The sequence below is a fragment of the Paroedura picta genome, chromosome 2 (genome assembly GCF_049243985.1).
Source record: "Paroedura picta isolate Pp20150507F chromosome 2, Ppicta_v3.0, whole genome shotgun sequence".
In the NCBI taxonomy this organism is placed as follows: Eukaryota; Metazoa; Chordata; class Lepidosauria; order Squamata; family Gekkonidae; genus Paroedura; species Paroedura picta.
Genome location: NC_135370.1, coordinates 127,088,301 through 127,113,703, shown reverse-complemented (window position 1 = coordinate 127,113,703; position 25,403 = coordinate 127,088,301). Strand labels below are relative to the sequence as shown.

Genomic DNA, 25,403 nt, shown 5'->3' with positions numbered 1-25,403 from the left:
TTACAGCTTGCACTGTCTTCCATCTGGGTGGACCCCTGGCTTGCTTCCTCTGTGGGGAGCAACTGGAAAAGCTGGGGTCTGGGCAACAGTGGAACTCACTCTCTCTGCAGAAGGTGTGGCAGAAAAACCCAGCTGGGCAGAGTGAAGGTGCACATGGGGATATGTGTGGGGAGGAGAGGCCAGTTAAGCGCTCACCCCAGTCTTGACCGGCTTCAGCACATTTCAATAGAAGATTAGTGCAATAAAAAGCCATTGCTTCAGACTCTCAGGTGGCAGAAGCCACTGGTGTGACTGGCATGCGCTCCCCAACAATAGGGTAGAGGTTTTTCACCACTGGGCAAATTGTTGTCGGGACTATTAGGGGGGTTTATTGGAGAATAATTATTTGTAACCTGCCATGAGCCATTTTTTGGGGAGTGGCGGGCTAAAAGTCAAAATATAAATAAATACATAAAATCATGCTTATGCTTCAAAATTATAAACTACCTGTCACATAGGCAGTTGTGGATGAACTGTGCCTTTATGGTTCATGTATTAAACATAGTCCAAAATGTATAAATATTTAATATATGTTTATTCTACCCTTCCTCCAAGGAACTTAGGGTGGCTTATGTGGGTCCCTGTCCTCTGTTTCATCCTCACAGCCACCTGGGGAGATAGGCTAGGCTGATTGGCTCAAGGTCATGCAGGAAACTTGCACAGCAGAGTACAGATTTGAACCTGAGTCTCCTGTACCCTGGTTGAATACCCTACTGCAGGAATTCCTATCCCAGGCTCCCTGGAGCCTATGGAGCCCCGGCATTTCCCCTCTACCCTGCCTTAGTGGACTCAGACACACTTCTGGCCCAGTTCTGGGGGTCCTCAAAGCCTAAAAAAATTTCAGGGACTCCTCCATTGTCAAAAGGTTGGAAAAGGCTGCCTTAATGACTGCACTAGAGGAAAAGAAAGAGTGATAACAGAAAAGATCTTGTAAGTTTAACTTTTGCGAGCATCCTTGGTGACTTGTTTTAACTTTTTATCTAGAGCCTTAAAAAAAAAACGATGAACCTTTCCTTCTCAGTAGAACGGTGGAAGCACTGAAAAATTACTTTGTGCGGGCAGTGGAGGGCAGCAATGATTATTGCTAGACATGTAGGTTGGGAAAATACTCAGAACTGAGCGCAATTATTGTGTCATGGTGTGTAATCACAAAAATCCGAATTCTAATGAGCACCACACTGTATATATATTATTATAAAGTGCTACATTTGTATCAGATGAAGGAAGGAGGATGTGAGTGGTATGTATTTAAACATCAGAACATTTACATGTTGTAAATGTGATGCATATCCATCTCTTACGAAATCTCTTTACAAAACAATCGCACGACAAAGCTCCTAACAGAGAACATCACATATTGAACAACTTGTGACAGGAATCCAATATTGTTTCCTGTTGTGAAATGTCTTCATCAGAAGAGGGCAAAATTAAAGTAAGATGAAGTGTCTGTAGCTGGCAAAGCAGATGTCTTACTTTATTGCAAATTGCTGAGGGTGAAAGTGAGGGTTATTTGGGGATCATACTCTTCACTAGTTGCAATTCCTGCCGTGTGGGAGAAGTTATTTCCCGGGACAATCCTCCTCCCAAATAAGTAAATATACTACTACACTCTCCTACAGCGTTACTGTCCCAAATAAACTTTGCCGCTCCACGCAGCTGCGGTGACTGTGTTGTGCAACCTGTATTAAGACGTGAAAGTGGAAAGGTGGCCAGCATACCTGTTGTACCTATTTGGCTACATATTTCATATTATTATATGCTTCCTTTGTGAAACTCTGTCCTATAATAAATAAATAATAGTTAAGAAACTAAGGGTGAACTAGGAAGTCTAGGCAGGGAATGCTGCTGCTTTGTGGATCTAGGACTGGGGGAGTTTGCATCCTCCAACCCGGATTTTTTTCTAATCATAATTCTCTCCAGTCAAGGATGCTACTAATGTTTTATGTGTTCTGATTGCTAAAGTTTAAAAGAATTTCAACAAGGGGATTACAATGAAGTTAGAGGAAGATGCTTTGTCTGATCATAATAACTCCCCTAGGGCTTGTTTAAACTACAAAGAGGATTAAGCATCTAACAGTTTACAGTGTCTTGCAATGAAAGAATAAGAATTAGGGTGGGGAATATTGCATGTTCTGAGGTTTGTTTTCCCTGACTTTAGAATACTCTTTGCCTGCATTGGCAATGAAGGTTTAGGCAGTCAGGGTGCCGGCAGTACCTTGCTATGCTGCTGAGATATAGGGTTAGTTGAATACAGAAACGATCCCTCTAGCTCCAGAGCTAAGTAGCATGTGGAGATTCCCTTCCTCACTCACTCCTCCCACTGTGATTCTTGATAGACCTGCAGCTTTTCCCTATAATAATAAAGTGGCCGGCCCTGTTTGAACTCGTAGAGCAGTGGTCCCCAACCTTTTTATCACCAGGGACCCGTAAACACTTGACAATTTTAATGAGGCCCGGGGGAGGGGGGGGAGGTAGTCTTTTGCCAAGGGACGTCGCTGCCGCTGCCTGAGCCCTTGCTCCACTTGCTTTCCCACTGGTGCCCCTGACTTCCTGCTGCCCGCTGTGGGGCGCTGCCAGCAGCAGCTGCTCAGTGCCAAGCCGAGGGGGAGCCCCAGCCATGGAGGTAGCTGGAGAGCACCAAAGGTGAGCTCGCAGCAGAGTGGCAGGGCAGCCCCTAAGGTAGCAGCCTGGGAGGAGGACGAGGAGGAGCTGCAGCCCGGTACTGACTGATCCACGGACCAGTACCGGTCCCCGGACCGGGGGTTGGGGACCACTGCCGTAGAGTATCAAAATGGAGCCATGCACAGGCAAGACAAAGTTGCTGAATTCCTGGGTATGCAAGAAAATGCACCCTTCCCTCAAAACACTTTGGGAAAGTATTTAGTAAATAACTGCTACAATCCACTGAGTTTGTGAATCTGTTTCTTGTCAGTTTCTTGTTTGTGCGTGGAGTTGGACTTTCTTTCAAGTGTTCATTCTTGGCCTTTTCTGCACCTACTGTTTACGCTAGAATTTTATTTGAGTGGATTCACTAAGATTTGAACCCAGATGCTTTGAATGCATTCGGAAATTCCTACTTCTTTCCTGGATTTTCATTGCAATCCGGTAGGATCACGCAGTATATATTTCTGCATTTCATGGAAGGACTCACTGTTTTCTGCTCTGTTGGTCTTTTTGTTGTTGTTGTTGTTGTTGGGGGATGGGAGATTATGGTAGTCAGTGGTCTCCTGAATGGTTACTTTAATGGCTGTGTTCATTTGTATCAGCAGAATAATACTCACACAGCAACATTTAATTTCATGTGTGATGTCATCTTAGCTACATGAAAGACTCCCCCCTCCCAATTATCTATATGTTCCTCTTAAAAACGTCCCCCTACAACTTCTTCCATATGAAAGACGAGCCAGCCCCCAGTAAGGTAGGCAGCCAGCTGGAGCTGGGAAGGAGGGCTGCCCAAGGAGGAGCAGGATTCCCGCCAGGGCTTCCCTCCCACCACAAAAATGAATGCTGAGGCCTTTAGAGGTCTTGGTGGGTCTTTTGGGGGTGGCTAAGTGGGGAAAGAGTTCCTGCCAGCGCTTCCCCCCTTGCCACTAAATGGCTTGCTGAGGCCTGTGGAAGCCTTGGCAGGCCTTTTGGGGGCCACGAAGGGGGGGCCTAGCGCCTGTACTCCTGGATGTGCTTGTTCAGATATTCATAGTTTGTGGACACAGACATGATGTACAAGCAAAGAAAAACACACACACACACACACAAAACTTCACTGCAACCCCAGGAAGCCATTATTTGAGAATTCTTGCAATTATATGACCTTGCAATAATCAGTTGCAGTGATTCCTCCCCACTCTAGAGTAGTCCTTATGCCTGCTGCCCTTCCTCTCCCACAAAGTCTATCTTAGCCCCATGCTTCCTCCTCGGCATTCTGAGGAGCCTTTCTCCTTTTTTCAAGCAATCCAGTGCATATGCTGAAGAAATATATTTTTGTTAAAAGTGTGCAATGCCAATGACATGTTGCCTGGTGAGACCGATCTAATGCCTAACCTGCATTTGCTGTTGAAAGACATGCAGAAGTAAAAAAATAATCTGAGGGGAATTCACAATAGAAAGGGAGGAAACCACCGATGCAGAAAAGGTCTTTGACTTTCAGTTTGGCCATTATGTTTCAACCCATGGCTGCTTAAAAGTGTTCAATTGTAAAGGATTTACTTTTGTAGAAAGGCAGGAAACTGTGGGTGAAGAGAAACGGCCGTTGCCTTTTCTTCTCTTGCATGCGGCAAAGTCGAAGGAAATATAACAATTTCAAGATGCTGAAAGCTGTCCAGCAGACAGCAGTTAAGAATGGATTGCTGAAGGTGGTTGAAATCCAGTGTGTGAGAGAGCAGCAGCTGGAAGTCTGCAGCAGCAGGCACAGATCCCTTTCAGCTTGCACAACTTCCCTCCAGTATTCCTTTTGGGGGAGAAGTTGCAAGGGGGGGAGGAGCAGAGGAGCCTGTTGAGAAACCCAAGGGTGGCTCATTCTAAACACGCCTGACATGTTTGGAGAGTGCTGGGATTCAGTGCTTTGCACAGCAGCTGCTATTAGCCACGCCTGGGAATTTTCTTCCTTCTAAGGCAAACTTCTGAATCAGCAGCTTGTCATCTGGAAGCCTTTCTTCTCTCTTCCCTTCTCCCCCGTCCCTCGGTTGTGCTCAGATAGTCACAGATGGAAGATGACTTACATCTTTACTCAGGAAACAACTTCAAATGTTTTTTTAAAAACTGTGAATCTTGTGTTTGAACACAAGATTCAAATATTTGAGACTGCTAATGGGGCTGGGAAATAGTGGATTTTTGTGGGAGCAGGAAGCTGTGTTCAATTCTGCTTAAAGCCACTTCCCTGTCCCCTTCCATTAGAGCTATTTGTTTTGATTTGGTCTGACATATATCTTCAGCGCTGGCAAAGGAGAACAGTATTTATCCCTAATTTCGTGTCTTCAATTATTGCAGTCCTACCCCACTGGTCTTTAAGAGTGGCTTCTCTAATCAATCAGAGAAATCAAAGAGAACTGTTTTTTATATCCACTTCACTAACCAGGAGAGTTCCAAAGCAGCTTACAAATATCTTTCTTTTCCTCTCCCCACAATTGATGCCCTGTGAGGTAGATGGGGCTGAGAGAACTCTATACAGAATTGCTCTGTGAGTACAGCCCTAAGACAACTGTGACTAGCCCAAAGTCACCCAGCTGGTTGCATGTGGAGGAGTCAGGAATCAAACCCAGCTCTCCAGATTAGAGTCTGCCACTCTTAACGCTGGCTCTCAACTGATAGCTTATTTCACTAGGATGTGGATGTTTTACATTTGCTATGGATCTCTAGGCTAAAGTTTGTCTATAGCCATGCCTCAGTTGCTTTAACAAAATGTGGTTTGCAGTATCTTGTTGCTTCCCATCCACAGCTTTAGGGCATGTTGCATTCAGCATGTTAGGCCAAAATGGATATGCTCTTGGGAGTATCATGAACTTGGACTTTGTTTCTGTCTAAAGAGCAGGTTAAAGGGCAGCACCAGATTCAAATGGGGAGGAGGGGAAATGGAACCTTCCCTTTCTTGCATCTTTAATAGGGATTTATGATAAAGTTGTGCATACAACAGACAATCATGGTAAGAAAAGTTGAGGGCAGTAAGGACAGAGGAAAGACATCATGAGATGGATTAACTGAATTAAGGAAACCTGGGCCTTTCATTTGCAAGACTTGAGCAAGGCTGTTAATGAGCAGACATTTCGCAAGTAATTAATTCATAGGGTTGCTGCTGGAAGCTGGAAGCAACTTGACACCCCTTAGAAGAGGAGTTGGTTCTTATATGCTGCTTTTCTCTACCTGAAGGAGTCTCAAAGTGGCTTACATTTGCCTTCCCTTTCCTCTCCCCAGAACAGACACCTTGTTAGGTAGGTGAGGCTGAGAGAGCCCTGATATCACTGCTCGGTCAGAACAGCTTTATCAGTGCTGTGGTGAGCCCAAGGTCACCCAGCTGGCTGCTTGTGGGGAAACAGGGAATTAAACCTGGCTTGCCAGATTAGAAGTCCATGCTCCTAACCCTTACACCAAGCTGGCTCCTTAACACTTAACACATGTTTACCTAGTGGGCAGTTTGGCAGAATCTGTGGCTATGACTTGTTTATTTTTTTCTCCTTTTTTTAACTGCATGCTTGTGTATCGATTTGGTCCGCCCTTAAATTAATCTTAAATGCGGCTGATCCTGGTGGCTACTGGAATTAAGTTAGTCACTATAACTGTATAGCGGATCAACTCCCTGGATCAACTACACTTAGTGAAGTTTAACAGCCACCCTGCTTTACTACCAGCGCAGTCTTGCTTGCATTTGTCTGGGTATGATCAAGAGACGTTGCATAAGAAAATTGTCCAGGTTGCATTCTCATCTGTAGCCCAAGCTACTTTCCTACTGAAAATTGTTTTTGAATGTTACCAGCAAGTCCTGCTAATAGAACACAGAAGGAGCTCTGCTGGCAGGACTTGTGAGGGCTTCTCTTTAGAAAATGCTGTCTGAAAGGTGGCCTCTTGTTTGCCTGGTATGTAGCAAGCTGTTAAGGAGTACTGATGACGCTGGAGCGCCTGATCAGCTTGGCTTTCTTTCTAGAGAATACTTCCCCTATCTAACAGTTTGTTTGCATGAGATTTGGCAGGCACATGTCATATAAAGCAGCTGGATGGTGGATCTGCATTCTGCCTATATATAAAGCTAATGATTGCTTTTGTAGCTTTATGTGTACTCTGGGAAAGCATAAAAAACTAAAACTGCAAGGAAAGTAAGTAGTGTGTTAGAAGCTGTATCCGGCCTGTAAAACAGGAATCCCCAACCCTTTTCAGCCTTTAGGCACCTTTGGAATTCAGACATAGGGGGGTGGGCACAGCCACCAAATGACTTCCACAGGAGGTTGGGCAGGACACACAGGCAGAGGAAACACAAAAAACTGGACTGAGGACCAAGAGACAACAAAACCAACATTGTGGTGACAGCTGTTGCTGAAAGAACATTATTTTAATCTGCTCAGCCCTAATCCTCTGAATCCCAGAGAGAGGAGGCAACATGAATGGAAGGCCTGGGTCTCTCTGCCCTGTCCTTGGCTGTCCAGAGGGACTGGCTGCTGGACTAGATGGGCCATTGGCCTGCTCCAGCAGGGTTCTTCGTAAGTTCTTAATCGGGTCTCCAATTGCTAGTCAGATGCCCTGCTGAGCAAAAGCCTCACCCAGCCTCACCTACTTTTAAAAAACATTTGACTGACAGCACATTGGAGATCTCTGCTGAGCAGCATGGTTCCCTATTTCGTGTATTACTAACAACTACAAGGGTTTGTTTTCCTGCTCCATATTAGGTATCTTTAGTTTTTGTACATTATTGCCAGTCACCTGTCAAATAAAACCCAGAAAAGAGTTACATTTGGAAAAAAATGTTATGTATCCAGTGGTCCCCAACCTTTTTATCACCGGGGACCACTCAATGCCTTTTACTGAGGCCTGGTGGGGGGGGGTAGTTTACTCCTCTCCTCTCAACCACATCCCTTCAAAATAAGATACAGACAATGAAGTGTGTTGTAAAGGGCTGGGGGAGGGGGGCATGAAGTAAAGAGCCGGGGTGGGGGAGAAGGCGTCCTTCGGGGCCCACCTCCAATTAGTCGAAGGACCGCATGTGGTTCGCGGCCCACAGGTTGGGGATAGCTATCCTATAAGGAGTCAAGAACAGGCAAATTGCATTTGTTTATTTGTGTTATTTATAGTCCACCTTTCTCACAGGGACTTAGGGTGGATTGCACAAGTGAGTCAGTACAAAACGGGACATTCAGTAACCAGAGCTTTAGGATTTTAGAACTCTGGGACCACTAGAATGGACTGAAGCATAGAATAAATATTAACATGACCCATTAAAGCAGGCTTTCTCAACCATGGTTTTGTGATACCTTGAGGTTTCTTGATGGCCCTGGAAGGGTTTCCCAGATGGGTGGAAGTTAATTATTACCTCAACAAGATTGCATGATACTGTATCAATGGCTGCAGATAAATCCAAAAATGGCATCAAAAGAGACTTTGTCTATAATAGATAGAGGTCATCATCAGAAGCTAGAAGAGCTGTCTCTGCCCCATAGCCAGGCCTAAAGCCATACTGAAAAGAGTCTAAAGCAGAAGGGTTATCCAAGAAGACTTGGAGTTGACTCAGTCACTTTGCCCAGGAAGCATAGATTAGAGCCTGGGTGATAATCGGTCACATCATTTTTCTGTCAGGATGGTAGCAAACAAATAAGGACTACTAAAATTCCTCCATTCTTCCCTCTTCCTTCTTTGGATTTGTTATCAAACTGAGGAATGCCTTATCAGTTTGCAGAGCCTGGAGACATGACCAAAGTAGTAACAGGAATAGAAGGTAACTTGTAGCCTCCTCAAGCCAGCAACAGTTTCTCATAGGTGTATGTGTGTGGGGGGGTTGTTTTTAACAGAGCTGTAATATGGCTTCAGTTTATGGTTTGGGGGCAGAAAAGTCCTGTTTATTTCTGTAAAATATAGTTTGTAAGTGCAATGGTTCCATTTATTTCATCCCTGGCTAAACACTTAAGTATTAAGGAAACTTCTAAAACTTATAAATAGAATTTGCTCTTCTTTCCTATAAAGAGTGTGTTAATTAATGCACAGGGCAGTACTAAGTGCTAAAGAACATATACTGCCAAACAACTTTATATAAATTTTACAATTTTGAACTGGATTACAGTTTTGGATTGCTTAACTGCCGTTTCCTGTAACCAACAATAGGTATTAAATTCCTGGAAAACATAGTCCAAGTCCAGTAGTTCCTTAGAGACCAGCAAGATTTTCAGAGTATAAGTTTTGACTCTTGATAGGCCATACCCGCCCAAACAATCTCAGTGGTTGTTAAGGTGTTACTGGACTCAAATCTAGCTGTTCTACTGCAGACCAATGTGGCTACCCTCTTACACTGATAAACATGCACAATGATAGTTTCCATCCTGTAAGTTATTTTAGATGGGCCATAGCGACCATCTAGTCCAACTCCTTGCTCTCTGCAGGATCAGGATGGCGTGACTATTGTCATCATTTGTAATAATAGCCTCTTCAGAATTAATCAGTGGCAAAAGTAGCCATGATTTTGCTGGTTGTGCTGACTGGCCCCGCTAAAGAATGTCACAGCCTCAATTGCTTTCAGATGTTTCCTGCTTTGTGAATATTCTGAACAGGACAGGCCCAGTGCACAAGCAGCCCAAGTAAAGTTAGTAAGTTTACTTGGGCAGTAATATTTTTACTAGCACTGCTGCAACACAAAATGATTGTGGATGTGCATCCCCCCAGTCCTTTGCAGTAGCGATCCCCAACTTGTGGTCCACAGACCACATGTGGTCCTTCGACTAATTGGAGGTGGGCCCCGAAGGACGCCTTCCCCCCCCCGGTCCTTTACTTCATCCCCCCCGGCCCTTTACAACACACTTCGAGTGTCATTGTCTCCCATCACTCCCAGATGGGACTATCTCATTGCAGAGAAACAAGCTCAGGGTTCCCATTGATTTGTCATTGTCGTGAGTTAAAATTTCCATGAAAATAAAATGTTCCTTATGTTCATTATTGTGGCGTGTCTGTATCTTATTTTGAAGGGATGTTTAAATATTACCATAGCGATCAGAGAGCGCTAGGGCAGTGGTTGAGAGTAGAGGAGTAAACTACCCCCCCCCCCACCGGGCCTCAGTAAAAGGCGTTGAGTGGTCCCCGGCATTGAGTGGCCCCCGGTGATAAAAAGGTTGGGGACCACTGCTTTGCAGCACACTGTAGAGTAGTGGTTCTCAACCTTCCTAATGCCGCAACCCTTTAATACAGTTCCTCATGTTGTGGTGACCCCCAGCCATAAAGTTATGCAAGTGTTCTTTCACAGAAATCAAACTGAAACTGACCAATGGTGTGAAGATCCATTGTTCATGATGATTGTATATAAATTGTTTATAAATTGGCAAGCACCTTCAGGAGAAGTGGCAAAATTGGTGGTGCCCTCTCCCTCCACCGGCCAAGCTGCTCACCCTGCCGTGACCCCTGTGAAAGGGTCGTTTAACCCCCAAAGGGATCCTGACCCCCAGGTTGAGAACCACTGTTGTAGAGAGTTTCACATTGCCATTCTGGGGACTCATGCCATCTGTGCTCCAGCATCCTCTGTGGCACTTGGGAGTCTTCAGACCCACCTCTCTGATTGCTCAGTACTTTGGGCAGCAAAGCGTTGTAGACAATCCCTGATTCAAGCACCAAAAAGCAATTGGATGTATCTTAGGAGATTCTACTGTGGATTCTTTTCTCTTGCAACAGTAATATAGCTGTCTATTCAAAGCCAGTTCCATTTAAGTGGAACATATTTGTTAAAAAAGAGAGAGGTGTTTTAAAATCTATAAAAATTAACAACCGTCATAAGCATTTATGAAGGTCTTTCAGATATTTTATCCCTGGTCCCCATGTTCCCAAGTCTTACTGGGGAGGGCAGGTGTGTTCTGAACATCACACTTAAGGTGACAGAATCTTCTCAATGTTCTGCTCTGACACTTTCTTGCCTTGGTTATGGTTTTATTGTAACTTACCAGGGTTGTTATTTTTTCCTCATTTTAGTACATCTTGTCTGGCTCTGATGACTTCAATTTATACATGTGGAGAATTCCTCCAGATCCGGAAGCTGGTAAGTTTTCACGTGGCACCTCACAAATAGGCTCCTTGATAGCCAGAGTAACTGCCTTCCGGGATATTAATGGTCAAAGGGTGAGGTATCCAGTGATGTCCTGGATACATATTTAACTGAAATGCAATCATGGAGAAGGTATGTTGTTGTTGTTATGTGCTAAGTCGTGTCCGACCCATCGCGACCCCATGGACAATGATCCTCCAGGCCTTCCTGTCCTCTACCATTCCCCGGAGTCCATTTAAGTTTGCACCGACTGCTTCAGTGACTCCATCCAGCCACCTCATTCTCTGGGAGAAGGTATAGAGGAGTCCTTTGTCACATACTAGTTTCATAATACAAAAGCACAATCCTAAACAGAGGTGACTTCAGTGGTCTGTTTCGGATTGTGGTTCAACTGCGATGGCATATTTGGGAGATGGCAATCAGGGCACATGTCCTGGGTGCCACTGCTCATGAGCCTCCCCCCCCCCCACACACACACCTGGCCACTGGCCCATCTGCAGCACTCTGCCCGCCCAGCTGCTGCTCTGCCTGCTGGGATGCTCGACGAAGGTCAGGCATGACCCCAGTCCCAATTGGGCACCTGCCCACTTGGTCACCTCCCAGCTCTACTGTCACAGGCCCAATGCAGCTGCCAGCTGCGATCCTTCCACATGGAGCCTCCATTGCCACCACCTCCTCCCTCTTCTGCTGGCTTCAAACAGCAGAGTGCGGTGAGACTTCCCCACTGGCAGATTAATGTCACTCGCCTTTCATCTGACCAGCGGTGCTCCAGGGCAAGGATGCGGAGCACAGCTTTTCCAGAATCAGGCCAGGCAGGAATCTAGCCTGTTGACTTGCTTGCAAACATTCATGATGTGGGGCTGGGGGAGGGAGAGTGTGTAGTGGTGGCCATGCTTTTGGAAGGTAGGGGGAGGCTTAAGCTGCTGGGGAGTAAGTGCACCCATGGTGCACCCAGGCATTCTTGGGTGTGTGCCAAGAGAGGCTCAAGTGGGTTAGCAGAGCGGAAAGGCAGCGACAGTTACCTGGGGGGAGGTAACAGGGCTCATGCTCCATCAGTTGCAGAGCCTGCCTGGGTATGACCCCACCCCTGCCTCACCAAGCCACACTCTCTGTGTCACCAAGCCATCTAAATGCCCCATGCTCCAAATGAGCTAGGTACGCTGCTGTTCCACTGTTAATCTCTCCTATCATACATCCATTCGCTTCCCCCTTGTGCTTCTAGTTGTCATTGAAGACTTTCTCGCATCAAAGAGACCAGTTATTTTTTGGCATACAAAATGGGATACTTTAAACTTTGTCATTTATTTCCAACCTACAAATCAGGATTCAAAACTATGGTCAAATGCTTTATAGAATAACCTACAGAAATTGTGCAAGAGTACAAATCTTGCAGACATAGGAATTCTTGATGGGTGAATTTGCTTAACATATCACATGAGTTTGAGTGATGCGAAATTAAGTGGAACAGAAGTGTCATTGACCTCGTTGAGGAAGAGGGCCAGTGTTGCACAGTGGCTAGAGTGTCAGACTAGGAGCAGAGAGGACCAAGTTTGAAGCTTGCTGGGTGATGTTGGTCTATTCTCATGATCCTGGCCTTAACTTGACCTCATAGGATTGATTTGAGGAGAACATGGAGGGAAAGAATACAACATATGGCAATTTGGGTCTCCCACTGGAGAGAAAGATGATATACAAATGAATAAGAGCCATTTACACTCTGCACTCTGCACTAAGTCTAAAAAGGAGAAATCAAAATGAAGGAAGAGAGATTGTCATGTTAACTAGGTTGGAGTTTTCTGTTTCCTTTCCTAATCCTTTCTTTTGATCTGTTGATTGAACTAAAGCAGTTCTTTGGCTCCAAGCATACAGCTACTTAGGGTGCCATCATACAAAATATAATATGTGAAGCTTTTATTATTTAACGTGCAATATTTATCTACTGATATAAAAACGGAATAATAAAATTGTGCTGGTATACAGGAAGAACGTACCACAGCACAAAAGACAGCCTCATTAGAAAAAGCAATAGCACACTGGTGTTGGGAACGGTCCTACACTGAGTGGATTTTTGATGTCTGGTCCTGAAACAATGGGAGTGGCTTGAAGGCCTATAGAAGGTAATGGAAGCCAGGAATGCCAATTGATTTGCCTGGGCTCCATAGAAATACATTACAACATGAAATAATTGTAAATAAAATGCAGAGTGGATTTTCAATTAATTTCTCTGAGCCCAGATGAACTGCTCTGGGAGTGGAATGACAGCCCCTGGGAGAAGCAGAAGTGTCCAGTCATTTCACTCTGTGACCTGTCGTTCCAGTGCCCATGAATGTCAACAACAGTGAAGCTATTTCACAAGCTATTATTCTGGATCCTGACCATTTCTGCTACTCCCAGGGACCGTCATTCCCAGCTGGGGGCTGTCATTCCAGGCCCAGAGCATTCATTTGATTTTTGAGTACCTGCATTCCACTCTAGAGGCAGTTGTTCCAGTCCAACAGCCATTTATCTGGGCCCAGAGACCTTAATTGAAAATCTACTCCATATTTATATTGCATTTATTTATTACTAGTTTGAAACTAACCAGAGTGTTTCCAAAGCTGACCCCCATCCCTGTTTTGATGTTTGGTAAATATTTTGATTGAGTTAAGACAGTCTGTCTGGAAATGTATCTATTCACCAACCTGCAGGAACCTCAAGGAACATCTTGTAAGTTTGTGGAAAGTTCATGTTAGTTGACCTGCCACAAACTTTATTTTGGGAACTATAAACTGGCCAAAATTTGTCACAAACTGTAGTTTGTGAGCCAGTTCATGCCCAGCCCTAGCTACAAACTCATTGGTTAACCTGCTTTTGATTGGAAGTGCCTTACCTTCCCACCCTTATCTTCCTACAGTTATCACAACGGTATCTGTTAAGCAGTAGTTCTAGAAACATGGTTCCAGGAAACATCTAGCTGTCTGTTGCGGATGGTTGGACTGGCTGTTTGAAGCTAGCTCAGCTTAGTGGACTATATTGTTCTCTAACTGGTGGGATTCAAGGAAATATTTTATGTTAGGGGATTGGTTTAAAGTGAATCTAAGCTTTTCATATAGAGCACATCTTATTATTTTGAAAGTGATAAAATGTATTAGGGGAGATGTATTTGCTGTGGAAGTGAAGTAACAGCAACGATATAATGCAAACAAAGAAGAGAAATTCAGCTATTATCCGATGATTCAGGGAGGCAAAACGGGTGAAAATTTAAGTTGCTCATGGATGATTGAACAATCCATGAAGGATCTGTATTGTGCTTTTAATAATCTCAGTGCTCCTTCATAGGGGCAGTTCTTACCTACAAAGAACTTCACTGATTTGCGTTTGTTCTATACTGTTCTGTACTCTGGAGAAGAATTGGTGAGCAGTTCACTCTCTGCTTTTAAAATTCCTTTTAGAGAGTTTGTTAACCAAACCTTCTCTCTTCACTTGAGTTGTCCCCCCCCCCTCCCGGAATGTATGTCCACTGAACAAAGATAAGAGCTTTAAGAAAGGAACTTGGCACACCCTTGCACAATGGTTCTGATGCATGTTGAAAGTTTGGAAATGTGGTTTTAGCTGGAAAGAATGCTGCACATGTCAGGGAGTTGCTGTTGATGGTTTGCAGTCATTAAGACCTAGTGGGAACCCAATACAGGGGCCTTTCAGAAGATTTCTTTCTAAATGCTGTACTAATGCCCATTCCAGTCAAGAGCTAGCAGAACAGTAATCCATCCCTATGTAACAGATGGAGGTGGGTGGCCTTACTAGGGTTGCCAGCTCTGGGTTGGAAAATACCTGGAGACTGTGGGGGGGGGGAGATCTGGGAGTAGGTGGGATTTAGGGCAAAGAGGAACCACAGTGGAGTATAATAGTATGGAGTCTACCCTCCAAGGCAGCCATTTTCACCAGGGGAACTGGTCTCTGTTGCTTGAAGATGAGCTGTAAAACCAGGGGATCACCGAGTCCCACTTGGGGACTATCGTCCCTAGGGCTAACTGGAGCATAAGTGGGAGACTAAGGAACAACCTGCTGCTATTTTTCACTCAGCCAAGCTTGGCGAATACTCCAACAATGGCTGAGCATACAGTGGGTGTGCACACTTGCCTTCAAAGGCCGTTTTATTTGTTGCCAATGAAGTCTCCCCCCCCCTCCCCATTATTCAGTAAAAAAAAATTAAAACCATGTTTGGCACAGCAATAGAAATCATAACTGCTGAGGATAGAAAATATGAAGAAACTGCCAAAATCAAGTCCAAAAACCATGCACTTATAGAAGAATGGAATTGTGATACTTACAATGTGATATCTCTTTAACGAGGAAAATAATTCAAATTATGAAGTCTGGAAAGCATGCAAGGAAGAACGAACGTGTTCAAGGTATATCCATTGAACAAGCAAAAATTGGAACTAGAGAATCTTAAGCAATGAGAGATTATGTGTGTGGATGAAGAGGATGTGCAGTTGGTGGAAGTCACCTTGACGCTGTTAATTGAATTTATTCCTTTATTCCTCATATATAGCCTCATATTAAGGTCTTCTGTTAGGACTGCCAACCTTCAGGTAGTGGCTGGAGATCTGCTATTACAACTGATCTCCAGGTGACAGCAAGTAGTTCACCTGGAGAAAATGTCCACTTTGGAAGGTGGATCTGATGGCATTATATCCCAAAGCCTGCCCTCATCAGGCTCCGTGTTCAAAATCTCCAGGCATTTCCAGGCATTTCCTAACCCAGTTCTGGCAGACCAACTTACTATGGATCTCCTTCTCCAAAATGTTGTTTTGAATCTTCCATCATTTTTATTCCATACCCTATGAAGTTTTAATTCCAATGTAACAGTGATCCTTTTTATGGATCTAATACTATACTTTTCAAGCCATTGCATAGTATATGAGATATGTGAATATCGTACGCTTCACTAGCATCCATTACTTCAGAAGAAACTCTAAAATGTAACCAAGATTTATTTATTTTAAATTTATAACTCGCTCTTTCCGCCAAGGTGGTCTCAGGAAGGTGGACAACATATATACTGTAATGCAGTTAATCATATTTAATGCATGCTACATTTATAAAATCTTAATTCAAAAGCCTAGAGTTGTGCATATTGCTCAAAATTAATAGGTGATACGGGGAAGTGAATGGTGGCCCCTTCGTGAGACACCAGATACATTCTTGCTAGTAGTGTTAGGGCTACCTTAGTTTACCTATGTGTAGATAATTGTTCTTGTAATCAGGCTCCATCTATGTTCAACTCGTCTCTTGTTTTTCAGGTGGGATCGGCAGGGTGGTTAATGGTGCCTTCATGGTGTTGAAAGGTCATCGGTCTATTGTAAATCAGGTCCGATTTAATCCCCATACCTACATGATCTGCTCTTCTGGTGTCGAAAAGATTATAAAGGTGAGCTGTGCCCATGAAATTAGTCTCTCTTATTTTGCTGATAACCGTTAAAGTTTATTGTACTCCCTTCTTATTGAGCATTCCCACTCATTCATTTTGTTCTTCAAGGAGTAGCTGCTTCATTTCTCATTACATGTCATAAATGCATGTTGCTACAGAGAGGTTGGATTCTGCTGGTTTCAGCTAGTGCACAGGCAATGGTGTATTTGGGGCATGGCAGCCAGGGCTCTTGCCCTGGATGCCATACGATGGGGGTGCACTTGGTCCATCCTCAACAGCTACCAGTCCCCTGTCCCACTTTCCTGATGGCAGGGATGAGCTGAGGGACTCGTGGCCTGAGGCAGCTGGCCCTTCTGCCACTGCACTCAGTGGGGGCAGTGGGACACCAGGGAGGGGGCATTTGTCTGGCAGCCCCATCCCTGGCCCCCACATCACCAAGCCCTGCTCACCCACTTGCCCCAGGTACGTATACCACTGTGCACAGGAATTGTGTTCTTTCCCTAGAGTGGGGTTGGTATCTTTCATTGAAGTATTTCCAGAGTAGAACAGCCCTCTGACTAGGAAACCATACTACAGTGAATTTTGATTGTATGCTTCAATTTAAGCCAATTTAGTCTCATTGGTTGTTTTTTTTAAAATCCAAGTAGTTAAGTACTACAGGATTGTGGCTCAGGCAGCCGGTTCAATGCATGGCCATTCAGAATTGCTGTACGATTGTGTAGCTGAATTATTCAGTGCATAATTATTACTTAATAATTTCTCAGCTGTACACTTGCGGGTACTCCTCATTCACTCTTGTTCTCTGTGCCAATGTTCCCCACAGTCCACTCAAGGCTACAGAATGGAGGAGACAGTTTACATTCTCAGCTCCCATAAAGCTGTGTTGAGCTGAGGGAGCAAAGACAAAGCTGAGGGTTATATAATGACTTTTTCACTTCCCCTTAGAGTTGGAAAGGATGGTTTGCTTTCCTTTCTCTATGCATGTGATCATTCCGGCCTCCTGCCCCCGATCCACTAGGGACTACTATGACTAGCAACTATGGCATCCCTCGCTCTTTGAACCCAGTGAATAGGTGCTGTATCAGTTTCACTAGGAAGAAGTTTTTGCCCACGTCAGACTAGCTCGTGATTGATGTGTGTCACTTAGTTTTTCATTTGCTTCCATTGCTATGTATAACTGGGTTCAGTTTCTTGGGATATTTCAATTGCCTTGTCCTGTCAACGCTTCTTTTTGTAATTTGTGACATATAATTCTCTATACTGGGACTGGATGGAAGGTGAAGAGGATAGTTGGGCAGGGTTTGGATAAAAGCTTTCTGTGGATTTGCAGAACATCTGGATATCTGAAGTCCTACTGCATTCCTCAACTGTTAGAATGCTGTAACAATGGATGTGGTTTTATTCATACTTTTATGCTGGTCAATGACTGTAAATAAATAATCTAATCTAATCTTGATATCTATTCATCAGAGGTATATTTTTTAAAAAACTTAGGTGCACATTTAGTACCAGCAGGAAAGTGAGGTAGTATTGTTTGGCCTTCACTTGTCCTGACACGCTCTTAACTTACTTTCATGAAATGATTGTTCTTGTGCCCTTTGCCTCTCCCTGCCCTCAGTGACAACATTTCTGTCTTCATCTGAGAACAGATTTAGCATGCTTTAACTCTGTCTTGTCTTGTTTATGAACTTTCTTTTTGCCACCAAGCACTTTTTGCCACTGTATCCCTTGTTCTCCCCAAATATGGGATATTTCTTTTGCAGGCAGCCCAGGGATTAGTCCATTTTGGAATTCCAAGTATGTGAGGCTGGCACTAGGCTAGGGGTCAAACTAGACGTTCCATCTGACACAACTCAGGTTGACCTTCACCAGCCTACTTTACAGACAGATATGATGTCAGTGCTCTGGGATCCAATTTGGCTTGAGAGTGTGGAGCAGGAGTCGGAGTCCCTTTCCATTCTGCAGTCCTGAGATAAAATGGGCCCCAGAGCTCTTGAGAATGCTAACTCCTCAAAGCCATGTTTGTCAGTGAAGGAACCCCAAGCCTAATTGTGGCCATGACTTCTCAAAGGTTGCATAGTTTTGATGTCTTGGCAGATGTTTGAACCCAACTCTTCCTGGTACAGGTTCAGCCCTGCACTCATTTTACCACACTGGCTCCTGGATGTCCAGTCACATTAGAAAGACCAGCCTTGTATTCCTTTATGTATCTGCAGCTGCCTGGTAGGGTTTGGAAATTGCTTTGCTAGGACCAGGTTAGAATTAGCTTCTGTTTTCAGTTATTCCCTTGCAGTGCTTTATGAATGACTTGAAAGGACAGGGCAGTACTTTGAGGTTGCTTGGGGAATAGGTACACAATTTGGTCAGCTGCAGTTTGACTGATGACATTTGACCCTGCTAGGTTGGAATCATGCTGGTTGGGATCATGACAGCCCACATCTGCCCAGGTCAACTTCTTTGTTCTCTCCTTGTCTCCCTCTGTTTTCCAAGCATGTTTGCATATGAAAAATGGAATATTTGTGGTGGATCACAAGTATGGGTTTTCAATGAAGCACTGTTGTATTTTGTTGAAACTCTGTGTTGTTGTTTTTGTTATTCTTGTTGTTTTATAGATATCTGCCTAGCTGTGTTCATACTGGTTTCTTCCAAGGGTGTTTTTGTTATGGACAATTGGTACAATTTTGGAATATTTGGCTAAAGCAACCCTTCATTCTCTGAATCCTTCCTGCATGACTGTACGTGATCTGTTGGAATAACTAGAGCATAGGCATGTTTTTTGTGTTGCACCTTTTAATTTGTTTTCTGCTTTTGGATTGAAAGTTGAGTCTTCATTAAGTGCTGTTTCAAAGGCTCTTCAACTCGTCAGACTGTGCCGTGTTTGAGTGCTTCCAGGAAAGGAAATCTCGGTTGGTTCACAGTGGAATGTATCCCTGTTCCTTCCTAGTTTGCCTGAATTGTTGTAAGGCCACGGGGAGGGGAAAATTAGGCAGAAAAATTCCAAGGACCCAGGGAGCCTGACTGGACACTATTGGCACAGGGTATATTCAGAGGTGCTTTTATTCAGGAGAAGTGTGGCTTTTGTGCCAGCCTCTTTCTCTCTCAGAGTAGCTTTCAGGGAGAGGGCAAGGCAAAAATGAAGTAATTCAAATGGGGGAGGTACATCAGAACCAAATACACTGCCCTGCACTTTTTGGAGGGATAGTGTGCCCCCTTAAAGTAACAGCAAACGGAGAGGGGGTATCTCCTCATACCTTTATGCTGTGTTTTGTTTAAAAACAGTGGCTCCCTTTTTAAGATGGGTGTGTGCGGATGGACACATGTAGAAATAAATGGATCCTGCCAACACTTGTAGATTGGTTCCATCTCTCTCAGAGTCCCATGCTGCATGTAATGTTGAGCGATCCGTTATGAATCTGCTCACTTGCTGAGATCAACGGATTAGGCCATGCTTTTATTGTTCCCGCATACCATATGAAATCTGCAGAAACCAAGAACGCTGCCTGTGGTGGCTGTAAAATAAGAGCTCCTTAAAGCCGGGGTATTACTTCTTACCCCTGTGGAGACCACCATTACTAGAGAAGCTAAAACTTTAATTTCGAGAGAGACTGGAGGTAGAAAGTGGAGGCTGCTGCAGTTTTTTCCTCTGGTTTTTCAGTTGCATTGTGTAGTTTAAGGCTGGATTTTAAATTTAGTTTATTGACTTCTGCACTGGAGCTTCAAGCTAGCCAGATTAGATAACGAAGTTGTGTGCAGAAGTATGTGTGCATTAGGGATGAGAAAGCCTCAATGAGGCACTTCAAGGAAAGGCTGTGCTGGTAGGTAAGGGAGCAGGTAGCTCTTGGAACAGATGTTGCTGTGGGGGGAGGCAAAGGAGATGGCCTGTGTCTAGCTCTGTTGAGAAACCCGCAGAAGCCTTTGAGGAGCTTTCAGCAGGAGGGCAGCACTGAGTACTGATGGCTGTGGCAGCTTGTCAAAAAAGTATGTAGGAAGGCAAGTAGTATGGCGTCACTTATTTACACTTCAAAGGAAATAAAAAGAAATGGAAGGTGTCTGTACCTCTGTTTCTATGTCTGTACCCCTTGCAGAGGTTCATCACTGTCTCTGCTCCCCCCTCCCACCAATAATATGATAGGAAAGATTTTGTCTCATTATCCCCACTTGCAGGAGGAATGTCACTCTGAATATTCCCAGTGTACGTGAACACAACACAGAATATGCTTGACTATCTATATTTATTCTGAGGTCCCAGAAATCCTGCTGTTCTTCCGGAGCCTCAGAGGAGCCCGGGGGCTTCCTGCCAATTGCCAGTGACAGGCTTTTGCTCCTTGGCAGAGCTTTGCTGTCGTTCTGCACCTTTATCTCCCACATTCAGATTATGCTGTCAATGTGCGTGCTTTTAAAGGTTCTGGTTTCCTGAGTGGGGTAAGGAGAGCGAAGGTTGGGACTAGTGTGACAGACAAGACCTGTACCGATGACCTGTCCATTCGTTAACTGGACACGTGGAGAAGAACAGACCCATGCATGAGCATGGCACCTGTGTGTGAAGGAAGTTTCCACTTGCATGCTTCCCCCCCATGATCTCCTGTACATTGTCTCCTGTACAAGACTACACTTCACAGTGGATGCATGTACATTCTTTGTACGGTGGATGCGTTATTTTACTTAGTAGATTTAGTCTTCCTTTCTCACTGAGACTCAAAGCAGATTACATAGTGTAAGCGGAAAAAACATGAAGATAGATCTAATAAATTACATCTAGTCTACTGGGACTAGGACTACAGACCTCTGAGTAAGCATCACATAATACACATGATACAGAGCGCAGAGTACAGTTTAGAAAAATGGTTATCACATTGGTGGAAAACAATGCAGTAACAACAGGGTAATGTGTGTAGTAAACATAATACATCCTATATACAGTCTGCTGGCCCTCTCATGTTAAACTCATATATAGCTGGATGAGTTGTATAAGTGCTATTTATCTAGGTACCATCCCCCAGTTCCATTTGTAAAGTGAACACACATTGGCTTCTCCTTACAAACTGATGTACACACTTCCTGGATGTATGGATGTTCATTGTAATATGTGAATAGGCTTCTGTGTAGATGATACACTTGGTTTTTCTTTGTACACAAGGTGAGTAATTCTTATGTGACTTTCAATGTGTGTACATAAACTACTAATTTATCCATGTAATGGAACCTGAGTAGGACAGAGAGCAATCATGCACCTCCCTCTCCCTTCAGATCCATAGAAATGTGTGGATGGAAATGTATAGAGTCCAGTTGCACTATCACCCCCTTCTTGACCCTGACAACACCGAACTGTGCAGGAATCAGTAATGTGTCACATGCGTATTCTTTGGAGATTTTCCAGTACAGAAATGTACAATTTGATTTAACACATTTGCACATCTCTAGTATTTCTAGTTTCCTGGGAAACTAGTCCCTAGAGCTACTCAGAAAACTATCAAATGTTTCTCATCCATGGTCTCCCCCCACGCACAAGTAAACATCTCTTCCATAAAAATAGAGTGCTGAATTCTGCAGATTTGAAATTCTGAGGGCATTAGTGAGTTGTGGGGAAGATGTTGCCTTAGAAATGGAACATATCCATGAAAGTGAGTTAAAAGAGCATTCTATAAAATCCAGCCATGTTAAAAGTGATTGCGTTAATTGCTTTCTTTCATAACTGAGATCATAGAAATATAGATCAGTTGGATGAAAATCCTTACAATTGTGTGAAGATCATCTTTTCTTTCTTTTATTTTTCAGATCTGGAGTCCCTACAGACAGCCTGGATGCACAGGCGATCTGGATGGTAAAATTGAGGATGATTCACGTTGCCTGTATACTCATGAAGAATACATCAGTCTTGTACTGAACAGCGGCAGTGGCTTGTCCCATGATTACGCTAATCAGTCAGTCCAAGAAGATCCACGAATGATGGCCTTTTTTGATTCCTTGGTCCGTCGGGAGATTGAGGGCTGGAGTTCCGACTCGGACAGTGACCTGAGCGAAAGCACCATCCTACAGCTCCATGCCGGGGTAAGCGAGCGCTCAGGTTATAGTGAGTCAGAGTCCTCCACTTCCTTGCGCCACTCCCCACCCCACATGGCAGAAGAATCTGATGAAGCTGCTTATAACCTGGGGACCTTGAGGTCTACAGAATCTCCTCCAGACAGAGAAGATGTAGCTACTCGTCGGCAACGCTTGTCTGCACTTAGGAGGTATCAAGACAAACGTCTCCTGGCCCTTTCTAATGAGTCTGATTCTGATGAAAATACATGTGAGACAGAGTTGGATGCTGACCTTTTCCCACGGCCAAGGTCCCCGAGCCCTGAAGAGAATGACTCTAGCAGCTCCAGCAGCAGCAGTAGCAGCTCAGAAGATGATGAGGAGCTAAATAAGCGCCGTGCTTCAACTCGGCAGCGCAATGCAATGAGACGCAGATCAAAACTGCAAAAGGAAGAAAGGACTAGTGCAAATTCAGAAAACACGAGCACCTACATAGGTGAGGACATCTATGATTACCCCCAGATCAAAGTGGATGATCTCTCTCCTTCTCCAACTTCATCACCAGAAAGAAGTGCTCCTAGTACAGAAGTCCACAAGGAAAAAGTCTCTACTTGCTCGGAAAGTGAATCTGTAGATAGGAAGATCTACAGAGCTTTCAGGTGGCTTCATTATTCTTATATGTCTTACACAGCTAGTAAAGATGGCGAATCTTCACGAGTTGGAGAAATTGAGGGGAGACCAGGAACTAGCAGAAAAATTCAAGGTGGCCAAGATTCTTCTACTGAAAACTGCAATAAAGACACCTTCAAGGAACACAGCTCAGGTGAATACTCCAGAAATGGCCCAGAGCATGAATGTGATAATCAGCAACAGCTGGATGACCAAGAAAGCCTCTCCCACGATCCTGGGAGCAGTGGGTCTGCGGATCATTCTTTTGAGTCAAAGAAGCTGAATGGAAAAGCCATTGGCAAAGAAAGTTGCACTGAAGAACCATGCAATCAAGGGGCAGGATTTGTTGAACATAAAAACAGTCAGAACTGCCAACTTGCTTCCAGCCCCAATCTTTTGGCTGTTTCTAAGGATTCATTTTCTATTGTTGCCAACTGTAGTGGGTCTGGAAGTTACTCCAGAAACCTAATAGATGACAGTGAGGATAGGAACACTGATAACTCCTGTGCAAACCACAATAATGGCCACCTGCACCCTCGCTCTTCCTACCTTAATAATGGACAAAGTTTAGGAGAGCAGGAGGCTGCGTCCCAAGGAAGACAATTACATGTGAATGCGGAGAATGGCAGCCTTGTGCAGACATGCACATCCTTCCACAAGGAGTTTTGCCTGCCTTCTGCAGACTCAGCCAGTCACAGCATTAGCATGAAAGAGGATGCTGCAGAGCTGCATCCGGCAGACAATGACGGTCTGCAAATTCATGGACGACAGAAAAGGCACAGGGCAGAGTTTGAAGACACAGATTCTGAGAACTCTTCCTCAGAAAAGAAACTAAAAACATGATAAAAGCAACCATATGTTTCAAACACACTTTTAAAAAAAAGTATTAAAGGCAAATGCAGCTTGGGTCTGAAATGTTGCGTTTCCGATTCTCCATTCCATTCTCCAGTGGGTTTATTTTAAAATGCCAGGGGCTATGTTGTATAAAAATCCAATCAACTCCTTTAAGATGAGATTGAGTGTAGTGTATCCTTACAAGGTTCTGTTCAAGTAAATCCTTATTCAGACAGTTGACTTATTATTGTGTGAAGTGTGTGGTGTTCGTTCAGCCAGCTACCCAAGGCTATTGTAAAATTTTAATTATTTTTCTGAAGAGGATTTTTTGCGTGTTGATACTGTGAGTTTATAGTCTCATTGATAGGCAAAATACATCGTATGACCGAAATTTTCAGAGTATGTTTTCTGTGAAAGAAGACAGATTGGATGCAGACTTCTGATCCTTTCCTCTTTACCTCAAGCCTTTAAAAGAAAATGGTTCGTCATGGTTTGAGAATACCTTCCTGGCTTACATATGTGAAGATGAATCGTACGTTAATCAGTACTTTATTAAAGGTAACCTAAATGCTAATAGGGGAGATGAGGCAGTTTAGGTTTTAGAGCAAATCATTAAGGAAATGGCCGAAATAGCCTGGGCTTTTTGCCTGAAAACTAAGCCTCTCACCAAAAGATAGCCATAGCTGTTGCTGCTCTGGGAGGGAGACTCCAGTTGAAAGTCTGGAGACGTGTGATCCTGGAGTTGTGCTGAACTCCCCTCTGGCTTGCCTGCCGTCTCCCAAGCAAAATTACAAAGTAACCTGTAGCAAAGCTACATACATACCTTCTGTCTGCATGATAACGTTGACAGTCAAATGAGAAGATGGGTAGTGTAGGTCAGAGCAAGAAAGAGATGCATAACGATATACCTAACAAGCTAACTGTGAGCGTGAATTGAATCTTGAAATTTGATTCTTTTCTCTGTTTAGTCCCCCTACTTTTTTATTTTTTAAAGAATTGATCTTATTTGGAACAGTAGGCCTGGCTTTAGAAAACCTGGTTTTATAGCCCTGCACTCCAGTATAAAAGTGCAGATTGATGTATGGTTTCCAATTAAACAAATATTTTTGTGTGTATGGACTATTTTTTTAATATAGAGTAAAAATGGATATAGTTAACTGCTCTGTATTGGGTGGGAGTGGGGGGACTTAATGTTAAGTCCCTCTGGGTCACCAACGCCAGCTCAAGGGTACAGTATCTAGGCAGTTTTTACACATTAGCTGCTGATTGTGCTGTCTCAGTCTGTTCGACACTGGGGTCCCCCTCCCTCCCCCCCCCATGCTGTGATTTGCATTGTACTGTTGGGTAGTTCTCTACCCAATGCTAGAAAATTGCTGCATCACAAAGTAGACCTGACCGCTGTATCCCTTAGCACTAGCAGTGTTTTGGATCACCATTTGGTATCATGTCCTTACAATAGCTTAACACTTTAGAAAACTGGGCACTCCAGTACCCCCCCCCTGAGCCATTTATGAGAATGGCACCTGTGTACTTAAAATCACATTTTACAGCCCCAAATCAGTTTGCAAATGTAAACTAATCAGCCATGCTTCTGGGTAAAAGAACCCAATGTGCTTTCCAGCTGAATCTCTACATATTTAATGAGGACCCAGTTCTCCTGAACTCAATGGAACTTGCTGCTGAGCAAATATGTTTAAGACTGCAGTTACAAACAGCATG

General features: G+C 44.0%; 1 protein-coding gene across 2 annotated transcripts in view; it reads left to right on the top strand.

Annotated features, from left to right (window-relative positions):
- DCAF5 (DDB1 and CUL4 associated factor 5) overlaps nt 1–24,797 on the top strand; it is a 58,235-nt gene extending 33,438 nt beyond the window's left edge. For both annotated transcript variants that reach the window (XM_077322573.1, XM_077322572.1), the window contains exons 7-9: nt 10,678–10,744; nt 16,036–16,163; nt 21,939–24,797. In XM_077322573.1, coding sequence (XP_077178688.1) covers nt 10,678–10,744; nt 16,036–16,163; nt 21,939–23,693 — 1,950 coding nt within the window. In that variant the 3' untranslated portion in view covers nt 23,694–24,797. The remainder of the gene's footprint in view (nt 1–10,677; nt 10,745–16,035; nt 16,164–21,938) is intronic.
- Nucleotides 24,798–25,403: the final 606 nt, after the last annotated feature.